This window comes from Drosophila kikkawai, chromosome X, assembly GCF_030179895.1.
Source record: "Drosophila kikkawai strain 14028-0561.14 chromosome X, DkikHiC1v2, whole genome shotgun sequence".
Taxonomy (NCBI): domain Eukaryota; kingdom Metazoa; phylum Arthropoda; class Insecta; order Diptera; family Drosophilidae; genus Drosophila; species Drosophila kikkawai.
The window spans coordinates 9,027,046-9,044,179 of NC_091733.1; the positions used below are offsets into that span (position 1 = coordinate 9,027,046).

A 17,134-nucleotide genomic window follows, 5' to 3' on the forward strand; every position below is an offset into this window, starting at 1 on the left:
GGGCTCAGCACATCTTTCGCCTGCTGGTGGAGCTGATTGTGATAGTATGTTCGGTGGAGTTTCTGCTTGTTCAGACCTGGATACCGTTGCTCCTTGGACTGGTTAGAGTCTGCGAATGGGTTACTGAGGGTTATATCGAGCAGAATCTTCCCGAACTGGCAAAGGGTATAAACGATGGCTACTTCAACCTCATCCGTTTCTTGCTGGCAGCGAGTCTAGCCGTTGCCATTGGAGTTATCCAGGGTTGGCTTAGTAACAACAACCTCACTGGTCAGCCAAAGGATCAGGTAGCTGAGGACAAACCAGAGGCTGGGGAAGTGGATCCTAGTCAGCATTCGAGTGTTACCGAGCCCTACAATCGTCCTATTATTATAAGGTATAGCGGGGGATCCACTCGCAACAGGAATTTGGAGCCTCTGGTCATCCGTTCAGTCACCTTGGACGAATCAAGCGTTTAGCAGGACTAGGACTCCTTCATTGAAAATTTCATCAGGATATTTTAAAATTAAATTAAATTAATTAAAAGTGTTTTTCGTAAATATATTATAAATATACTCTTTAAAATCGATTTTATATATTTTTAAAATTAAAAGTTTAAGTTTATTTTTAATTAGATAATTTCTTCCACATTAAATAATTCATTTTGAAAATATATGTTTCCTTAATATATATTTCTAATCATTTTTTATTTTTATTTTTATTTTTTATAATTTATTTTACTATTTTCCCTTAGCCTTAATTAAAAATATATATAGTAAAAAGCCATTATAGTAACTAACAAAACAAAAATCGGTAGCAAAACAAACTGGCAGCTTAATGCCATCCACATAACTAATTTAACCTTATAGGCAATAAATATATTGGACATAAAATCAGGATTCAACGAACCCGGTTTCGAGGGACCAGCCTTGTCTTTGACACGCTTCCGGGTTGAGTCCTTGGCTAACTTCCGGTTCGAGTCCATTTTGAAATTGTGTAGAAATGGGAGAAGTCCAACTAAATGTAGTAATTTTTTATATTATTTGTTTACATAATTAGAATTTGACTTGGCATGCTTACTTCTTGCAGGTCCACTAACAAGTTTCACCAAAAATATTTATAGTTTATGTCCTAAAATAAATAAACAATTCTTAGATAAGAGCTTTTTTATTGTAAAAATGTGTTGTATTACCTTTTAACCACTTTTATTTTAAAACATATAGCTGAAGCTTATACATTTTTTTTGTTTTATTATTACTATTTTTTATTGTTAGTAATTTATTAAAATATATTTAAAATTTTAAAAATAGTTTTTTCTTTATTTTTTAACTTTTTTTTGTTTTATTTTTGTAATAATAATATATAATAATAACACTAGCAACTAATCACAATATAATGTATTTTAGTTAATTAACACTGTTATTTTGTTATTTTTATGTATTATAAAAATTTTAAAAATATTTTTAAAATATATATAAAATAATTATAAAATAGTACAATGATTTTTCTGCTCCGTTTAAGCTTCTGTATCCGTTGAAGCTCTTTGACGAAATGAATAAAATTCAGCAATTGAATATTTTATAAGCCGAATATATTCCGTAAATGTTAATGTATGTATATATGTACATATATGTACATGTTCTCTAGAGAACTACCTGGACATCCTCAAGTTACGATCAACGGCGTCAGCGGAGCAAACCACAATTTGTCTATGAATGCATTTTAAAAAAGTGTAAATTTGAGAATGGCCATACACTGAAAACAAAATTGTCACCAAATTGTATAACAAGTTGGGAAAAATTATAAAAATAAAAATATACTAAAAACGAAAGAGAGAGATGAGAATTGTATTTACAAAGCTTAATATATCAGTAAAGCAAGAATTATTAAATAAAATATAAATTATAAATATATAAAAAAGGAAGCAAGCCGAAGTTTGTATATCCTTGCAGTTTGTAACTGTCATAAATAAGCCAAAAAAGCATAAATTTTAAATCGGAAAACAGTTCTATACTAGTTTTTATTGGGTTGACAAATCTGCATACTTAATTAAATATTTTTAAAAATTAAAATTTTCTGTAATTTTTCTTGAAAATTTTAACGATGTAACCCCTTATAAAATTTGGAAAAAATTGGTAAAATTTTATTTTCTTTCCAACATGGCTAGAAAGACTCGCCTGTTGATACTGATCAAGAATATACATGATTTATAGGCTCGGAAATGACTCCTTCACTGTGTTTCTGACTTTTGACTGAAATTATAATACCCTGCAAGGGTTTAATATATATTAAATAATTATAAATTATATGTGAAAAATTTAAACATTTATTAACAGTGTAACTGATAACGCTTTTCTCTCTCAGGAGTCATTTTATTGAAGCGGAAAAAATATAAACCCAACCAGGAATATCGAGTTAAAAACATATTAGAACTAATATCATATTTCCTCATCCTAATTATATACATGAAATAATAGCAAGATTTGCCAAGCAAAATTGTCTTGAGCAATTTAGAACACTACCTTTGTGTTCTAAATTTTGTGTTTTTAAATTTTTTTAAATTTGATTTATTATTTTGTTAGTTCCAAATTTATATTATATAATTTATGCAAAATTAACAAGTCTATAAAATCTATAACATTTTGGGTTTAAACTGCTGAAGCAAAAATAAACTTTATTTTTTTAACACATTTAGTGAAAATTATTGCTGAAAATGTATTTTATAAAATTTAAAATGAATTACCCTTTATTTTTTTAACACATTTTAGTGAAAACGATTGTTGAAAATTAATTTTTATAATATTTTCACAACTTACCTTGATACCATAATTTATTTTAATAAGTTAGCTACAAAGTTATACCTACAAATCGATTAAATTTTAACTATTTCTGTGAAATATATTGAGTTCTAAAAAAAATAATAATTCCTAAATTTAATTTTCTTACTTTTCTCACAATTTTAAACAAATAATATCCTAATATATCAATTGCTTGCTCATCTTTGAAATATTTCGCTAACAATGCTTGTACAATCTTTCAAATCGAAACCCTGAGAATTCAGTTAGCAAAGCATTAACCTGATAAACCTCAGCGGAGTTGAGTTTCCCACTCTAAGAAATAAACTTGACATTTTCGAGATTTAAATTATAACATATAATGTACATCGTATTCATAAATAATTGGACACTACCACCGGCTAATCGAGTGAGCTCTGTCCCAGACTGTTGACTTCCAGTTCGGTGCTGGAGACACTCGGCGATATGGTCGTGGAGCCCGAGTTGCCGGCAATGCCATCCAGATTATAGTACTGGACTATCCGTGGCGGCGGTCGGTTGGATATCACCTCTGTTATCTGGTTGACAATCCACTTGGCCAGCTTTATGACGGCCACATGGGCCACAAACTGCAGGATCATGGCACCAAAGCCCTTGTACAGTCCACCCACGCCCTCCGTGACCATCGTTGTTTGATAGCAATCAACGACGCCCTGATAGTTGGTCAGGATCGGCACTACGGCATAGCCATTGTCCAGGTTATCGATGATCGTTCGAGTGCCCTGCAATTGCAGGCGATGCAAAATAGTCTCGAGCGGGAAGAATATCACCTCGGTGGTCAGCATGGCTATCAAACTGGCATATATCTCGGCATTCTGATGCTCCAGCGTCTGGTCGACCAGCTTGCCACCGGGCTTCTCCGGAGACAAAGTTATGCGTCGCCGCATAATGCGCGACGAGATGCCGCGTATGACCAGGTTGAACAGATACTTGGTGATGCCAAACGACACACTGGGTCCGATCAGCGCCCAAGCGGGCAGCATGCGACCCTTTTGCGGGGAACTCCAGTAAAACAGACGGAGGCTTCCCTCGCGGAACACATCGAACAGTCCGGGCTTTTCGCTGGCAATGTCGCTCTGCACCGTTTCCACCAAGGAGGCGGCATGGAAGGGCACAACCAAGCCAATGCTTATGCTGCCAAAAGGGAAATGGTTAATAAAATGAAAGAAGTTTGAATGAGATGCTTACTTACCACTTCAAAATAATGTGCTGTCCGAAACGCTTCAGGGTAGTGCGACTATCCACATCCTTGGGCCAACTGGTGAACTTCGAGATGACATCGTCAATGGCCAAGGTCATGCCGCGCACCAGCAGGCAGCTGCCCACGCCCTTCCACAGCGTGGTCACGCCCTGTCGCCTGTGCAGGTGCACAATGCTGGGCAGAAGGCTGAACGGATGCAAGTGGTAGCGCTTCGAGGCATTAAAGACCTGGCACTGCCGACGCAGCACTATAAACGGATGGCTCAATAGGTTCTCGGTGACCAGAGAGACCCACTGAACGCCCACCACCAGGTACTTGCGGATGGACGTGTCTGCAAAAATGGGTATGATTAGGAATAGCCACCATGTTTACCCTTCCAATCCAACAACTAACCATCCTCCTGATTATCTATATACTTATGCTTGTCCAGCGGCAGCGACAGGGGATCGTCCAAGTTGAGATATTGCAGTTTGTGTATGGCATCCTGGTCGGCATTTATATTGTCCACAATCGCCTTTTCGCGACCTTCAAGGCTGGATCACAGGAATTTATATAATTCAGGTAAAGATAATGCGGGGGGCTGTACCGTACCTGCTTCCCGGATGCCTTTTGGGGCTGCTCCCGGCCCCCGGCTTGTCCCTTTCGATGTGCTCGTCACCCTGGCCGTGCGTCGCCTCGAATCTATGTAGTGGGATGGAAATAGAAGCTCCTATTAGCTGTGATTATTTTTTGGCAAAAATGCAAGTTGTACGTACTTTAGACTCGAGTAGTTATTAAGGCCTGCCATGCTGCGGGACACGTGTTCTCCCGGTTGTCGTGATGTGGAGTTGATATTCCTGCTTCTCCTTTTCAGTTCGCCAGCGTAATTTTTAAGGCATATTCAGTTGTTTTTAAGTTTTTTTTTGCTGCTTTTGATATGAGAAATGTGTGCCGTAACCAGTGCGACCGCATTTCTGCCGCTCAAAAAAACCACGGGGGGAGAACTTTCAAGCAGGTGTATAAGGTGGTCTCTCTCTAGCACAGAAAATAGTTTAACTTGTGTCCTAATAGAGTATATTATTATGCTTTAATTATTTATTCTAATTTATTTTATTATCATTTATTTTATTCTAATTTCCCATTTTTCACCATTTCACTTTCAAGGCCAAGCGTATTCAGTATGTTTTAGTCAACCAGCTCTGGTCACACTTTGCTCAAATTTATAAACAAATCTGCACCGGCGAAAACTATTTGCTTGTATTATGGATTTTGTCTACTAGTTTTACCCTACCAAAAGGGTATTTTGTGTCAGAGAACCCCTTTAGGTGTCCCTGAACCTTCCCAACATGACGGCAAGTCTCCAGCAAAGCGGAATCATAGAACTGCCAGAGGAGGCATGTGACTTGGAGCGCAGTTTGCTGGGAGGACAGAGCTTCCGGTGAGTAGCTTTGCCTACAGGAGGAATTTGCCTAAAAATAGTTTATATTTCCTTAGCTGGCGTTCCATAAAAGCTGAAAATGGCAAGACCAAATACTGTGGAGTCGTTTCCAACATCTATTGGGTGCTCCAGCAGGAAACTTCCCACCTAACATACGAGGCATACGCGGAGGCCAAGTCCGGCTTTAAAGTGGACTATAAATCTGTGATAGCCAAGTACCTGCGTGCTGATTTTAAACTAAAACAGCACCAAGCCGAATGGACAAGCAAAGATGAGAATTTTGCCAAATTTGTGGGCAAGCCAGTGCGTGTTCTTTCCCAGGATCCCTTGGAGAACATAATAAGCTTCATTTGCAGCCAAAACAACAATATTAAGCGGTAAATAATACACTTAACAAATACTAAACTAAATATTTATAATAATTCTTTTTCGTGTTAGAATTTCAGCAATGATCCAATGGTTTTGTGCCACTTTTGGCACCAAACTGGGCCATTTTAATGGCTGCGATGAGTTTACATTTCCCACATTAAAGAACTTCGAAGGCTTCGACTGTGACAAATTAAATGCCCAACTTCGTGCCGCTAAATTCGGCTATCGGGCTAAATTTATAGCCCAGACTTTGCAGGAGATACAAAAACGTGGTGGCCAGAACTGGTTTATCGAGCTCCAAAGCTTGCCCTACCACGAGGCGCGTCAGGAACTGGCACAGCTGCCGGGCATTGGCTTCAAGGTGGCCGACTGCATTTGCCTCATGTCCATGGGTCATTTAGAGGCTGTGCCCGTGGACGTGCACATATACAGGATTGCCCAGAAATACTACCTACCACACCTGAGCAGTCAGAAGAACGTCACAAAAAGGGTTTACGAGGAGGTTTCCAATTACTTTCAAAAGCTGCACGGAAAGTATGCAGGTTGGGCTCAGGCGGTGAGTGTACAAATATTTTTTACAAATTTATTTAGCTATGTTTGTAATACTTTTCTTTTGCAGATCATTTTCTGTGCTGATTTGGGACAATTTCAAGAGGATCAAAAATCTAAAGGCAAAGCAAATTCAAAGAAAAAGGGCTTGAAATGTTAAATCTATGGGTTTATATATGGGAAAAATCTGAAATCAGTAAACCGATTTAAGAACCAAAAGTATTAAACATTTTTACATAAAAAAACTTTATTTTTGTATTTAATTGAAACTGAAAAACTCTGAAAAACTTATTTAAATAGAAATTTCAAAAAATAACGTCTTGGTGTTCCCGTCTCACCGTTTCGCTTCCATTTGGTATTTTACAGTATATTCTCCGCCATTTGTTGGTATTTCAGAACTGCCCACACCCGGTCACACTGGCCCGGCAGCATGTTTAAGATTCGTACCGGCAATATTTTTAATTAAAAAATAAGTGATTTTTGGTTATTACCATGCCCAAGGAGCAATTTCGTGCTTCGGCACTGAACAAGAAGATGTAAGTGTAACTGCTCCTGGCCAGGAACTACACTAATTCACCCCCATTTGCAGCTCACATGTCCAGTTTGGTATTAGCGGGGCTGCCGAGATCCAACAGGAGTCCCTGGTGCGTATCATCTCCAAGAATCTGTACCAGGGCCAGCGACAGCCCGTGCCCTATGGCGTCCTGGACCGGCGCATGGGCATCAGCACCAAGGATGCCCTGTGCGAGACCTGTGGCCAGGGTCTGAACGAGTGCATCGGTCACTTTGGCTATCTGGACCTGGCGCTACCCGTCTTCCACATTGGACACTTTCGTTCCACCATTAGCATCCTGCAGATGATCTGCAAGGCCTGTGCCCGGGTCATGCTCAAGCCCGAGGACAGGGCCATGTACGAGAAGAAGCTGCACAATCCGAACTTTTCGTATTTGGGCAAGAAGGCTCTGCATGTCCAGATGCTGGCCAAGGCCAAGAAGGTAACCAAGTGCCCGCACTGTGGGTCACCCAATGGCGGGGTCAAGAAGGGTCCCGGCCTGCTCAAGATCCTGCACGATCCGTACAAGGGACGCAAGGTGGATTCCCTGTTCACCAGCAACATGAATGAAATGCTTCGCTCCACGGAGGCAAATCGTGACCTAAATCTCACCCTGGGCAATCACAGCACAGCCGAGGAGCTAACCCCGCTAATGGTGCTGGACCTGTTCGAGCAGATACCGCAGAGCGATGTGGCGCTGCTGGGTATGTGTTCCCGCGATGCCCATCCCAGGCATCTCATAGTGACGCGAGTGTTTGTCCCGCCCGCCTGCATCCGACCATCTGTGCTATCCGAAGTGAAGGCCGGCACCACGGAGGATGACTTGACGATGAAACAGAGTGAAATCCTGCTCATCAATGATGTAATTCAGCGGCACATGGCCACCGGCGGCAAGATCGAGCTGATACACGAGGACTGGGACTTTCTGCAGCTGCATGTGGCCCTGTATTTCCACAGCGAGATTAGCGGTATACCCATCAACATGGCACCCAAGAAGACGACGCGTGGCATAGTGCAGCGCCTGAAGGGCAAGCAGGGACGCTTTCGCTGCAATCTGTCCGGCAAGCGTGTGGATTTCAGTGGACGTACCGTCATCTCACCGGATCCCAATCTCATGATCAACCAGGTGGGCGTACCGGTGCGCGTGGCCAAGATTCTCACCTATCCGGAGCGTGTGAATCCAGCAAATATGCGGCACATGCGACAGTTGGTGAGGAATGGCCCTAGTATGCATCCGGGTGCCAATTATGTGCAGCAACGTGGTTCCAGCTTCAAGAAGTATCTGGCTTATGGCAACCGGGAGAAGGTGGCCCAGGAGCTCAAGTGCGGGGATATTGTAGAGCGACATCTGCGCGACGAGGACATTGTGTTGTTCAATCGGCAGCCATCGCTACACAAGATGTCCATTATGTGCCACCGGGCCAAGGTGCAGCCCCAGCGGACATTCCGTTTCAATGAATGCGCCTGCACGCCCTACAATGCCGATTTCGATGGCGACGAGATGAATCTTCATCTGCCGCAAACGGAGGAGGCCCGTGCCGAGGCCCTGATACTCATGGGCAACCAGTCGAATTTGGTGACGCCCAAGAACGGTGAGATTTTAATTGCTGCCACCCAGGACTTTATCACCGGTGGATATTTGCTCACCCAAAAGGAGGTCTTCCTCACCAAGGAGGAGGCCATGCAGTTGGCTGCTTGCTTTATTGCTGGAGAGGACTCCACCATGCACATTGAGCTGCCACCGCCGGCTCTGCTTAAGCCGCGTCGCCTCTGGACGGGCAAGCAAATGTTTAGCCTGCTGATGCGACCAAACAGTGCCTCGCATGTCCGCCTCAATATGGTCAACAAGGGGCGCAACTACACGGGCAACATGGATCTGTGCAGCAATGATTCCTGTAAGTGGTTATATTTTTGGTAAGGAAACTGAGAATAATATAATATGATCCTCCTTTTGGTGGCAGGGATTCACATACGCAACTCGGAACTTATGTGCGGTGTCATGGACAAGGCCACCATGGGCTCGGGCACCAAGCAGTGCATTTTCTATCTGATGCTCAGGGACTTTGGTGAGGCGCATGCCACCAAGGCCATGTGGAGACTGGCTAGGGTACGTATTATTTTAGTTTTTATTTTAGAAAATATACGTTATTGTGAAGGTTTTAAGAGTTGGAAGTGAATTTCGAGAAAAAGGTTGTGGTCGATAGAAAATATCATTAAAAAAAAGTTTATATATCGAGTTTTTAAATATCGAAAATTTTCGCATTAATGTTGAAAAATCGATTTTATCTTTTAAAAATCCAAGAAATGGGTACGTTTTATTTAAGATCTTTTTAAGACAATTGTTATTCTAGGAGATTTAGAAGTTGGGAGTAAAAATAGAGGGGAAGGTTGTGTTATATAGAAAATATCATTGAAAAGTGTGATATATCGATACTTTTATCGAAAACTATCGCATTTAATGTTAAAAAATCAATTTTAATTATAAATATCAAATAAATGGTATTTATTTAACGATTAGATTAATTCTTTAAATTTAAAAAAAAATTTATTTTTTCTCTACGTTTAAATATCCCTTTTTCTATCGACTTTTTCGATATCTTCGATATATTTCACCTGCTTTAACAGCTTTAAACCCCAAAAACAAACTGAATTTCGCTGAATTTTCCCCACTTTATCTGCCACACTTGTTATCAGCAAATCAAGTCACATTATCTCTGGGGTTTTTTTTTCGAATAAGCGTTGTTTTATTAATTACATTAAATCCCCACTCAATTGTCCAACACAATATCCGTGGTCTCGGTAATGAAATCCAAGAACGAGGTCAAACGAACATAGCCCGAGGGGTAGCCAGCAGTGCATTGATCCTCGGCCACAAAGGAGTTGATGCCAATCTGTTGCCATTGTCCCGTGCTGGAGTTGTAGGTGATCAATGGACCGCCAGAGTCACCGCTGCAGATGGACATATTGCTACCATCCGAACCCTGGGCACATAGCGTAGAGTCCAAGACAACGGAGGCACCATAGATGGGCAGACACTCGTTATTATCGATCACCGTCACACGGGCATACATCAATGTCTGCGAATAGTCGAGGTACTCGTCATCCATCAGTCCGTAACCAGCCACAACGGCCGCAGTGCCCACAAAATTGTTCGATTTCTGGGACGCAGTCACCAGGCTGATGGGTTGAATGCTGCTGGAGAAGACCAATGCCTGCGGCAGCTGGATCAAGGCCACATCGTTGTTCATCTTGTCGTTGTAATTGGGATGCACAAAGAACGTGGTGGATGTCATATTCTGGGCCGTGTCGTCGTTCAGCTCAATGGTGCCAAAGATCAGGAAGAGCGAAGAATGCCCATAGGCGCAGTGGGCGGCTGTTAGAACCCATTTGGCAGAGATCACTGAACCGCCGCACAGCAGGTCATCCCACTCGTCCCGCTTGAGGATCACCTGCCAGGGGAACTGGCCAGCTGAGGCTTGGCTACCCGATATGATACGACCTTGCTGTGTAAATTAAATAGAGTTTCGAAATGTTTTCTTGGTTTTTACATATATTTTTTGACTACTTACTATACTCTCTGGTGGCGCTGCTCCTACAACTGATTGCAATCCCAGACTTATTGCTAATAAAAGCCATACTAGGCATGAAGACCTTTTGTAATTAACAGCTCCCTCCTTGACATTCATGGCTCTGTCTCTCTCTGGGCTCTGTCGCGTAGCCCAGACAATTGTTTTAATTTATATTTTGTCACCTTTCATATGTTATCTCTCCGCCTCCTGTCCGTATTTCGCACAAATTGTTTAAAGAATGTGAGTTGGACTGAATTTTGTGATAAGATTAACTACTTACTGCTAAAATTACGTTGGTCTGCTTCGCTGGAGACTGCCTGGTGTATAGTTTATATGGTTAATACCTTGTTTATAGCGTTTAATTGCTTCTTGGAACATTTTTATAATCCTTGAGAGTCGAGTGACTTGTTGTCCCAGGGTGAAGCATATTCTATTTCTGTTGGTTTTAGTTTATGTTTTGAAATCTTGATTAACTGCAGATGAGGATGGTTTTGGGGTACAGGGTATTCTAGAGTCGTATTTTACCCCTTTTACCTTAAAAGTGTTGACGGCCGTTCGATCAGAGAGTGGGCGGTAGGAGGAGGCTACCTCACATCGCACACAATTCAAGGCAGGTGAATAGGTTCAGGAAGGGGAATTAAAAATCCCTGTTTCAATTTTATCAATTTCCTAAATTTCCGGTGATTGCTAGACTATTTCCTAAAGAGCAAAATTTACGGAAAAATCTTAAATTTTGATATACATGCATTTCCTCTTTTAATTAATTAAATTTAATTAATAAAAATAAATTAAGATAATTTAAAATAAATAAATTATGAATTAATTGATTAAATTTAATTAATTAATTTATAATTTATTTATTAAGAGAATAATTAATTAATTAAATTAAATTAATTAATTTATAATTTATTTATTTTAAATTTTTAATTTATTTTAATGTATTTTCATTTAATTTAATTTAATTTAATTTTTTTTAATTTTAAAATTTAAATAAATTCCTTCCCTCCCCTTAGATTGCCTCATATTTCCTGCAAAACCGTGGCTTCTCCTTTGGCATTAGCGATGTGACGCCCAGCAAGAAGCTGCTCCAGCACAAGGAGCTGCTCCTGGAGCGCGGCTATGCCAAGTGCAATGAATATATCGAAAGACTCAAGATGGGCACCCTGCAGAGCCAGCCTGGCTGCACGCCGGCCGAGACCCTGGAGTCGGTGATGCTGCGCGAACTCTCCGGCATCCGTGAGCAGGCGGCCAAGACCTGCTTTGCCGAATTGCATCCCACAAATAGCGCCTTGATCATGGCCCTCAGTGGCTCCAAGGGTTCGAACATCAATATATCCCAGATGATTGCCTGTGTGGGCCAGCAGGCCATCAGTGGCAAGCGAGTGCCCAATGGGTTTGAGGATCGTGCCTTGCCGCACTTTGAAAGGCATTGTAAGTAGGAGGCGAAAAATCAGGAGACCTTAATCATTCACGTTATTTTTTCACCTTAGCTGCCATACCCGCTGCCCGAGGCTTTGTGCAGAATAGCTTCTATTCAGGCCTGACGCCCACGGAGTTCTTTTTCCACACCATGGCCGGTCGCGAGGGTTTGGTGGACACGGCTGTGAAAACAGCGGAAACGGGTTACCTGCAGCGGCGACTGGTCAAGTGTTTGGAGGATCTGGTGGTGCATTACGATGGCACGGTAAGGAATGCAGTCAACGAAATGGTGGACACTATATACGGTGGCGATGGCCTCGATCCTGTGTCCATGGAGACACGCAACAAGCCCGTGGATCTGGTCCATCAGTATGACAATCTGAGGGCCCAGATACCACGTGGCGAGCAATGTCCTCTAAAGGGTAGTGAAATTCCCCAGGTTTTGGAGCAGCTTTTGGTAACTGAAGAGTTTGCCGAGGCTCGCGAGGACTTTAAAGAGGATGTTAGGTGAGTTCTAGAGGGGAAACTTGAAGGAAGTCAGTTCCTTTACCATTTTCTTTCAGAAAACACCTTTCCACTGTGTCCAAACGCATTAATATGCTGCACAAGCGTTATGAAGGACACGAGGATCTTTGCCACCAGATTGAATGCATCACCGCCGAACAGCTGCTGGAATTTCTGCGACGCATCAACGATCGCTATAACCGCGCTGTGACCGAGCCCGGGACAGCAGTGGGTGCCATTGCTGCCCAGAGTATTGGTGAGCCCGGCACACAGATGACCCTTAAGACTTTCCATTTCGCTGGCGTTGCCTCGATGAACATTACCCAGGGTGTGCCGCGTATTGTAGAGATTATTAATGCCACGAAAACCATTTCGACGCCCATCATAACCGCCGAGCTAACGAATAGTTATAGCATGGAATATGCCCGGCAGGTGAAGGCGCGCATAGAGAAGACCACGCTGGGCGAACTGTCGTCTCATGTGGAGGTTGTGTGCCGACCGCACAGCTGCTACATAGCCATTGGCGTGGATATGGCTCGCATAAAGCTGCTGGGCCTGAACATAAGTCTGGATTCGATTGTGGCCAGCATTCTGAGGTCTCGGATGCGGGTGAAGCCCTCGCAGGTGGAGCCGGCTGTTAAGATTCCAGGAATCGTGGTGCGTGTGGAGGCCACACGAACAGCCACCATAAATGCAGAGTTGGCACGTCTGGCTTTGAGCCTCCAAAATGTGGTGGTGTCCGGTCTGCCGAATATAGCACGTGCCGTCATAGCCGTGGATGATGCCCGCCAACCAGCCACATATAAACTCTGCATCGAGGGCTATGGCTTGCGGGAAGTGATTGCCACATATGGCGTAGTCGGTGAGAAGACGCGCAGTAATAATATCTGTGAAATCTACCAGACGCTGGGCATTGAGGCGGCGCGTACCATCATTATGAGCGAGATTACCGAGGTGATGGAGGGACACGGCATGAGTGTCGACTGGCGGCACATTATGCTCCTGGCCAGCCAGATGACAGCCCGCGGCGAGGTGCTGGGCATCACGCGACACGGCCTGGCCAAGATGCGGGAGAGTGTCTTTAATTTGGCATCGGTAAGAGGCGGATTTTGCTTGCCTTTCCAGCTCAACTTCATCTCCTTTTATTCCTCTTTCTATTTCAGTTTGAAAAGACGGCGGATCACTTATTCGATGCTGCGTATTATGGCCAGACGGATGCCATTAATGGGGTCTCGGAGCGCATTATCCTGGGCATGCCGGCTGGCATTGGCACTGGTGTCTTCAAGCTGCTGCAACATCACGAGGACAAGCAGGTTCCGCCCATAGAGCAGACCATTTGCAGTTTATTAAATCTAACGCCGAGCGCATGAGAGGCGTATGGGGTGCTAGCCTTTGTTATTATTAATGTACAATTATATTAACAATTGAGAATTGTTTATTTTTTTTAATTAGGTGATAAAATAAAATAAAATAAAACCTTTTAAAAACTAGCAAAGTATAACTTTTCGAAGTGAAATAAGGAATTTTTACTTGGTTATGATATTTTTTAACTTTTAAATACCTATAAAAATCATTATAGGTTAATATTTTATACAATTAATATCTTGCTTTCTTTGCTTTGCTTTAACTTGTTTTGCAACATTTTAATTTAATATTCTTTAATATAATAAATAACATAAAAAGGCATATTTCCTTCATAAAAACAAAAAAATTAATAACTATTGCTGAAACTTAGTCAGGTGAAAAAAAATAAAATAAAAATAGCTCTAAAGTATGCAGATCTTTTTTTATTGAATTCAATTCATTTTTGGCTTAGTTATTGATTTTAAGTGTAGTTTTTTTTTCCAAAAATTATAAAAAAAAATATTCCCAGTTTTTCAAAAATTGATAAGGGATAAGATTGTTACAAATTTAAAACATTGGCCAAATATTAAATTAAAAATAAATTTATTAAATATACAAATTTGACACTGTTATTCTGTAAGCGTGTAAGATTGATTTTGACATTTAACATGAACTTTTGCTCTTGCTAAATATTAATTATATGCATACAAACTATAAATAGAAACTAAAAAATATAAAAAATGTAATAATTTAAAGAAAATTAAAGGTAAATATCAGGCATCAGGTGGTTCGAATATTTGTTGACCAATTGTCGAAACAGTCTAACCGTTTTAATATAAAAAATCTGATATTAAAATTTAAGAATATATTTTTCCTATTTGCTTTTTAGTTTTTCCGAGAAAATTAGAAATTGCTGATAAATATTGATTTGCTTTCGTGCTGTTCTCCTCCTTGTTTTGATCGGCAAAAGCGAAGCGGGGAAAAGGAGTAAAGCAAAATGGCAAAAAACGGCCGAAATAGTGCCGTTTGTTTTTGTTTAGATTCTTTTTTGCGGCCGCCATCTTGCCGTCGTCTGCAATCCTTTTGATTCGCCATTCTTCTTTCATTTCATTTTTCGCTAAAAAATTGTTCGGTCCGAAAACGCTCCTGTGAAAACAGGATAAAAACGGTCAAAAAACAGTCGGAAAACTGCGGAAAACCGCGGAAAACCGTGGAAAAGCAATTTGACGTCGTGGAAAACGAAAATCCTGATGAAAAACTGAAAAATCTATGCCCGGGCTTTGATTTTGAAATTTTCTTTATCCTGCGCAAATGCAGATACAAGTGCGAGTGAAATAGAAATAGCATTCGCTCGACCGTAAAAAAGCGTTGAACGTGCGGGTAAAAGCTGGAAAAATCTTCATTGTGCTGCGTAGAGTCGTTCGTTTATTTATTTGTTTATTTTTTTGTTTATTTTTTTATGTGCAAAAGCAAGGGCCGACAGAGCCGATGTTTTTTTTTTATTTTATTTTTTTTTCTGTGTAAAAAAAAGATAAAGTGAAAAAGAAAGTGCCAGTGATTTTTTTATTATATTTTTTGTTTGGTTTCTGTGTATAAATTAATTAAAAAAGAAAAGGAATTTTGACGAACCAAAATCAAAAATGTGAGTACAAATTATCTCTTGTTTTTCCTTTGCGTTTTGAAAGCTACGCTACTTATTTTGTGTGTTACTTTCTTATTTTATTTGGTTACTTGCTGATATTGTTACTTTCTCCATATTTTCTAATGTACCGTTATTTTAACTGCTCTCATCTCGCACCAGGACTGCCAGAAGTGCTGCCACCTAGCTGTGTAGCTAAAAATCTACCTACAAATGTCAAAAGAATTATTTTACACGCTAGGTGGCTCTGTCTAAATTATTACTTAATTATTCTTTAGTTTTGTTAATTTACGCTGGAGGGCGTTAAGCAAGTCAATGAAAAATAGCAAGTAAAATAAAGAAAATACTTTCTCATATTTGTTTTTTTTTATTTGTGAAAGATTTTTTTTTAAATAAACATTTTTTTACAATTTAAGAAATAGTTTCTTATATATTTTATTTTTAATTTATTTACTTTTAATTTATTTGGTTTTAATTTTTAATTCAATAATTTAGCTAAATTTTGCCAAAACTAACCTAGTATAAGGAAAAACCCCAAAAATGGTTTGTTTTTTCAATGATTTCGGGACCTTAATTATAGTTAAAAGCGTTTTAAATGTTATATTAAGGTAGTTATGAGCCAAATTTAAGGAATTATAATTTATTAGAATAATATTAAATACTTAAAAGAGTCTCTTTGTCACATATCTTGTGGAAATTGTGGGAAGGAATCGTCTCGCATCTCATCCAGAGCTGCTGGGGTGACATCATTATCATCATCAGTGAAATCGATCGCATGAATGACCTAATAAACGCGACAATGAATGTGAATCAACGGCTTTGAATTGTTGGCAATGGGGGAAATTGGCCTGGCACTACAATATGTTTCATCTAACTCGTCTATATCCATTATCCAGCGTTGCATTTCACCAGAAACAGACGCGGTGTCGCCAGCTTCCTTTGCCAGTGACAGTTTTTACACAGAGAAAAAGGTTTAAAAAAATATAAAATATACAGAAAAAGTCATTAAACTCAAATAGAAAAATATATACCTTAAAAAAAAAATAAAAATTTAATTTTTGATACACATAAAATAACTGGAAAAACAGTATTTAGTTTAAGAAGGCTTTAATTATTTAATAAAATTGCTTATGCACTTATTTTTGTTTCAATGCACTCACCGCAACTGCACCCTTAATTAGTCGATCGGCATCGAGTGACGTTGACGCTGGTGTTGCTGTGTTAATTAATCAATGGAAAATGCCGTTTCACCCTTAATCACTCTTAAATGATCGCCCCTCCACGGCCACCGCCCACTCAGCCTCTCCAGGTTCCACTCACCCATTTATCCATTACGCATTCGGGGGTAAATTTTGTTGTTGCGATGGCGATTTCCTTGAGGTCTTTTGTTTAATTTCTTTCTTCGAAAATCGAAGGAGTGGGCATCGGAAATGGTCTAAGAAAAAAAGCTGGAGGATGGAGGCTAATTAAGGGGAAAGTAATTCAAGAATTACTCACACAACGCATTTATCACGCATCTTATTTAGACGGGAAATATATATGAGAGGTTCTAAGCAATGATTTGTTTTTAAAAAAGGCACCGGAAACTGTGTCGCAAAATAATCGCAATTACCTTAATATTGTCTCTTAAAAATATATAAATATAGGTTCCTTAAATCTGTATTTTTATATGATAATTTTATTGGCTGAACCTAAATTTCTTAATTTTTTAAACTAAGCCGAAAAATCATTTATTTTTATTAGGGATTTCTGTGCTA

General features: G+C 40.1%; 4 protein-coding genes and 1 long non-coding RNA gene across 5 annotated transcripts; 2 read left to right on the forward strand and 3 right to left on the reverse strand.

The window, feature by feature from the left end:
* Nucleotides 1-748: 748 nt before the first annotated feature.
* LOC108079178 (uncharacterized) lies at nucleotides 749-1,395 on the reverse strand. Its single transcript, XR_001770856.2, has 3 exons — nucleotides 1,172-1,395; nucleotides 1,060-1,110; nucleotides 749-996 (listed from the first exon to the last, which is right to left on the reverse strand). It is a non-coding gene; the product is annotated as an uncharacterized lncRNA (long non-coding RNA).
* Nucleotides 1,396-3,108: 1,713 nt separating this feature from the next.
* Slc25A46a (Solute carrier family 25 member 46a) lies at nucleotides 3,109-4,972 on the reverse strand. Its single transcript, XM_017173580.3, has 5 exons — nucleotides 4,770-4,972; nucleotides 4,606-4,695; nucleotides 4,408-4,547; nucleotides 4,006-4,345; nucleotides 3,109-3,947 (listed from the first exon to the last, which is right to left on the reverse strand). Exons 1-5 carry the CDS (start codon nucleotides 4,799-4,801, stop codon nucleotides 3,176-3,178), a joined length of 1,374 nt encoding a protein of 457 aa, XP_017029069.1. The 5' UTR covers nucleotides 4,802-4,972; the 3' UTR covers nucleotides 3,109-3,175.
* A 200-nt stretch (nucleotides 4,973-5,172) lies between these two features.
* Nucleotides 5,173-6,578, forward strand: Ogg1 (8-oxoguanine DNA glycosylase). Its single transcript, XM_017173416.3, has 4 exons — nucleotides 5,173-5,431; nucleotides 5,488-5,808; nucleotides 5,870-6,356; nucleotides 6,420-6,578. Exons 1-4 carry the CDS (start codon nucleotides 5,340-5,342, stop codon nucleotides 6,507-6,509), a joined length of 990 nt encoding a protein of 329 aa, XP_017028905.1. The 5' UTR covers nucleotides 5,173-5,339; the 3' UTR covers nucleotides 6,510-6,578.
* Nucleotides 6,579-6,746: 168 nt separating this feature from the next.
* On the forward strand, nucleotides 6,747-13,889 carry Polr3A (RNA polymerase III subunit A). Its single transcript, XM_017173490.3, has 7 exons — nucleotides 6,747-6,885; nucleotides 6,939-8,797; nucleotides 8,864-9,009; nucleotides 11,485-11,902; nucleotides 11,962-12,397; nucleotides 12,454-13,489; nucleotides 13,558-13,889. The coding sequence occupies exons 1-7, from the start codon at nucleotides 6,842-6,844 to the stop codon at nucleotides 13,762-13,764; spliced, it is 4,146 nt and encodes a 1,381-aa protein (XP_017028979.1). The 5' UTR covers nucleotides 6,747-6,841; the 3' UTR covers nucleotides 13,765-13,889.
* LOC108079216 (brachyurin) lies at nucleotides 9,623-10,675 on the reverse strand. Its single transcript, XM_017173492.3, has 2 exons — nucleotides 10,472-10,675; nucleotides 9,623-10,405 (listed from the first exon to the last, which is right to left on the reverse strand). The coding sequence occupies exons 1-2, from the start codon at nucleotides 10,586-10,588 to the stop codon at nucleotides 9,671-9,673; spliced, it is 852 nt and encodes a 283-aa protein (XP_017028981.1). The 5' UTR covers nucleotides 10,589-10,675; the 3' UTR covers nucleotides 9,623-9,670.
* Nucleotides 13,890-17,134: the final 3,245 nt, after the last annotated feature.

What these genes read in the sequence shown, in the direction of transcription:
- Slc25A46a (XM_017173580.3), bottom strand. Translation starts at nt 4,801, where the DNA reads ATGGCAGGCCTTAATAACTACTCGAGTCTAAA. An exon ending in AAAAGGCATCCGGGAAGCAG is followed by an intron (nt 4,548 to 4,605) that starts GTACGGTACAGC and finishes CCTGTGATCCAG; the next exon opens with CCTTGAAGGTCGCGAAAAGG. An exon ending in TATAGATAATCAGGAGGATG is followed by an intron (nt 4,346 to 4,407) that starts GTTAGTTGTTGG and finishes CCATTTTTGCAG; the next exon opens with ACACGTCCATCCGCAAGTAC.
- Ogg1 (XM_017173416.3), top strand. Translation starts at nt 5,340, where the DNA reads ATGACGGCAAGTCTCCAGCAAAGCGGAATCATAGAACTGCCAGAGGAG. An exon ending in CTGGGAGGACAGAGCTTCCG is followed by an intron (nt 5,432 to 5,487) that starts GTGAGTAGCTTT and finishes ATATTTCCTTAG; the next exon opens with CTGGCGTTCCATAAAAGCTG. An exon ending in ATGCAGGTTGGGCTCAGGCG is followed by an intron (nt 6,357 to 6,419) that starts GTGAGTGTACAA and finishes TTTCTTTTGCAG; the next exon opens with ATCATTTTCTGTGCTGATTT.
- Polr3A (XM_017173490.3), top strand. Translation starts at nt 6,842, where the DNA reads ATGCCCAAGGAGCAATTTCGTGCTTCGGCACTGAACAAGAAGAT. An exon ending in GACTTTAAAGAGGATGTTAG is followed by an intron (nt 12,398 to 12,453) that starts GTGAGTTCTAGA and finishes ATTTTCTTTCAG; the next exon opens with AAAACACCTTTCCACTGTGT. An exon ending in GTGTCTTTAATTTGGCATCG is followed by an intron (nt 13,490 to 13,557) that starts GTAAGAGGCGGA and finishes TTTCTATTTCAG; the next exon opens with TTTGAAAAGACGGCGGATCA.
- LOC108079216 (XM_017173492.3), bottom strand. Translation starts at nt 10,588, where the DNA reads ATGAATGTCAAGGAGGGAGCTGTTAATTACAAAAGGTCTTCATGCCTA. An exon ending in CAGCGCCACCAGAGAGTATA is followed by an intron (nt 10,406 to 10,471) that starts GTAAGTAGTCAA and finishes TAATTTACACAG; the next exon opens with CAAGGTCGTATCATATCGGG.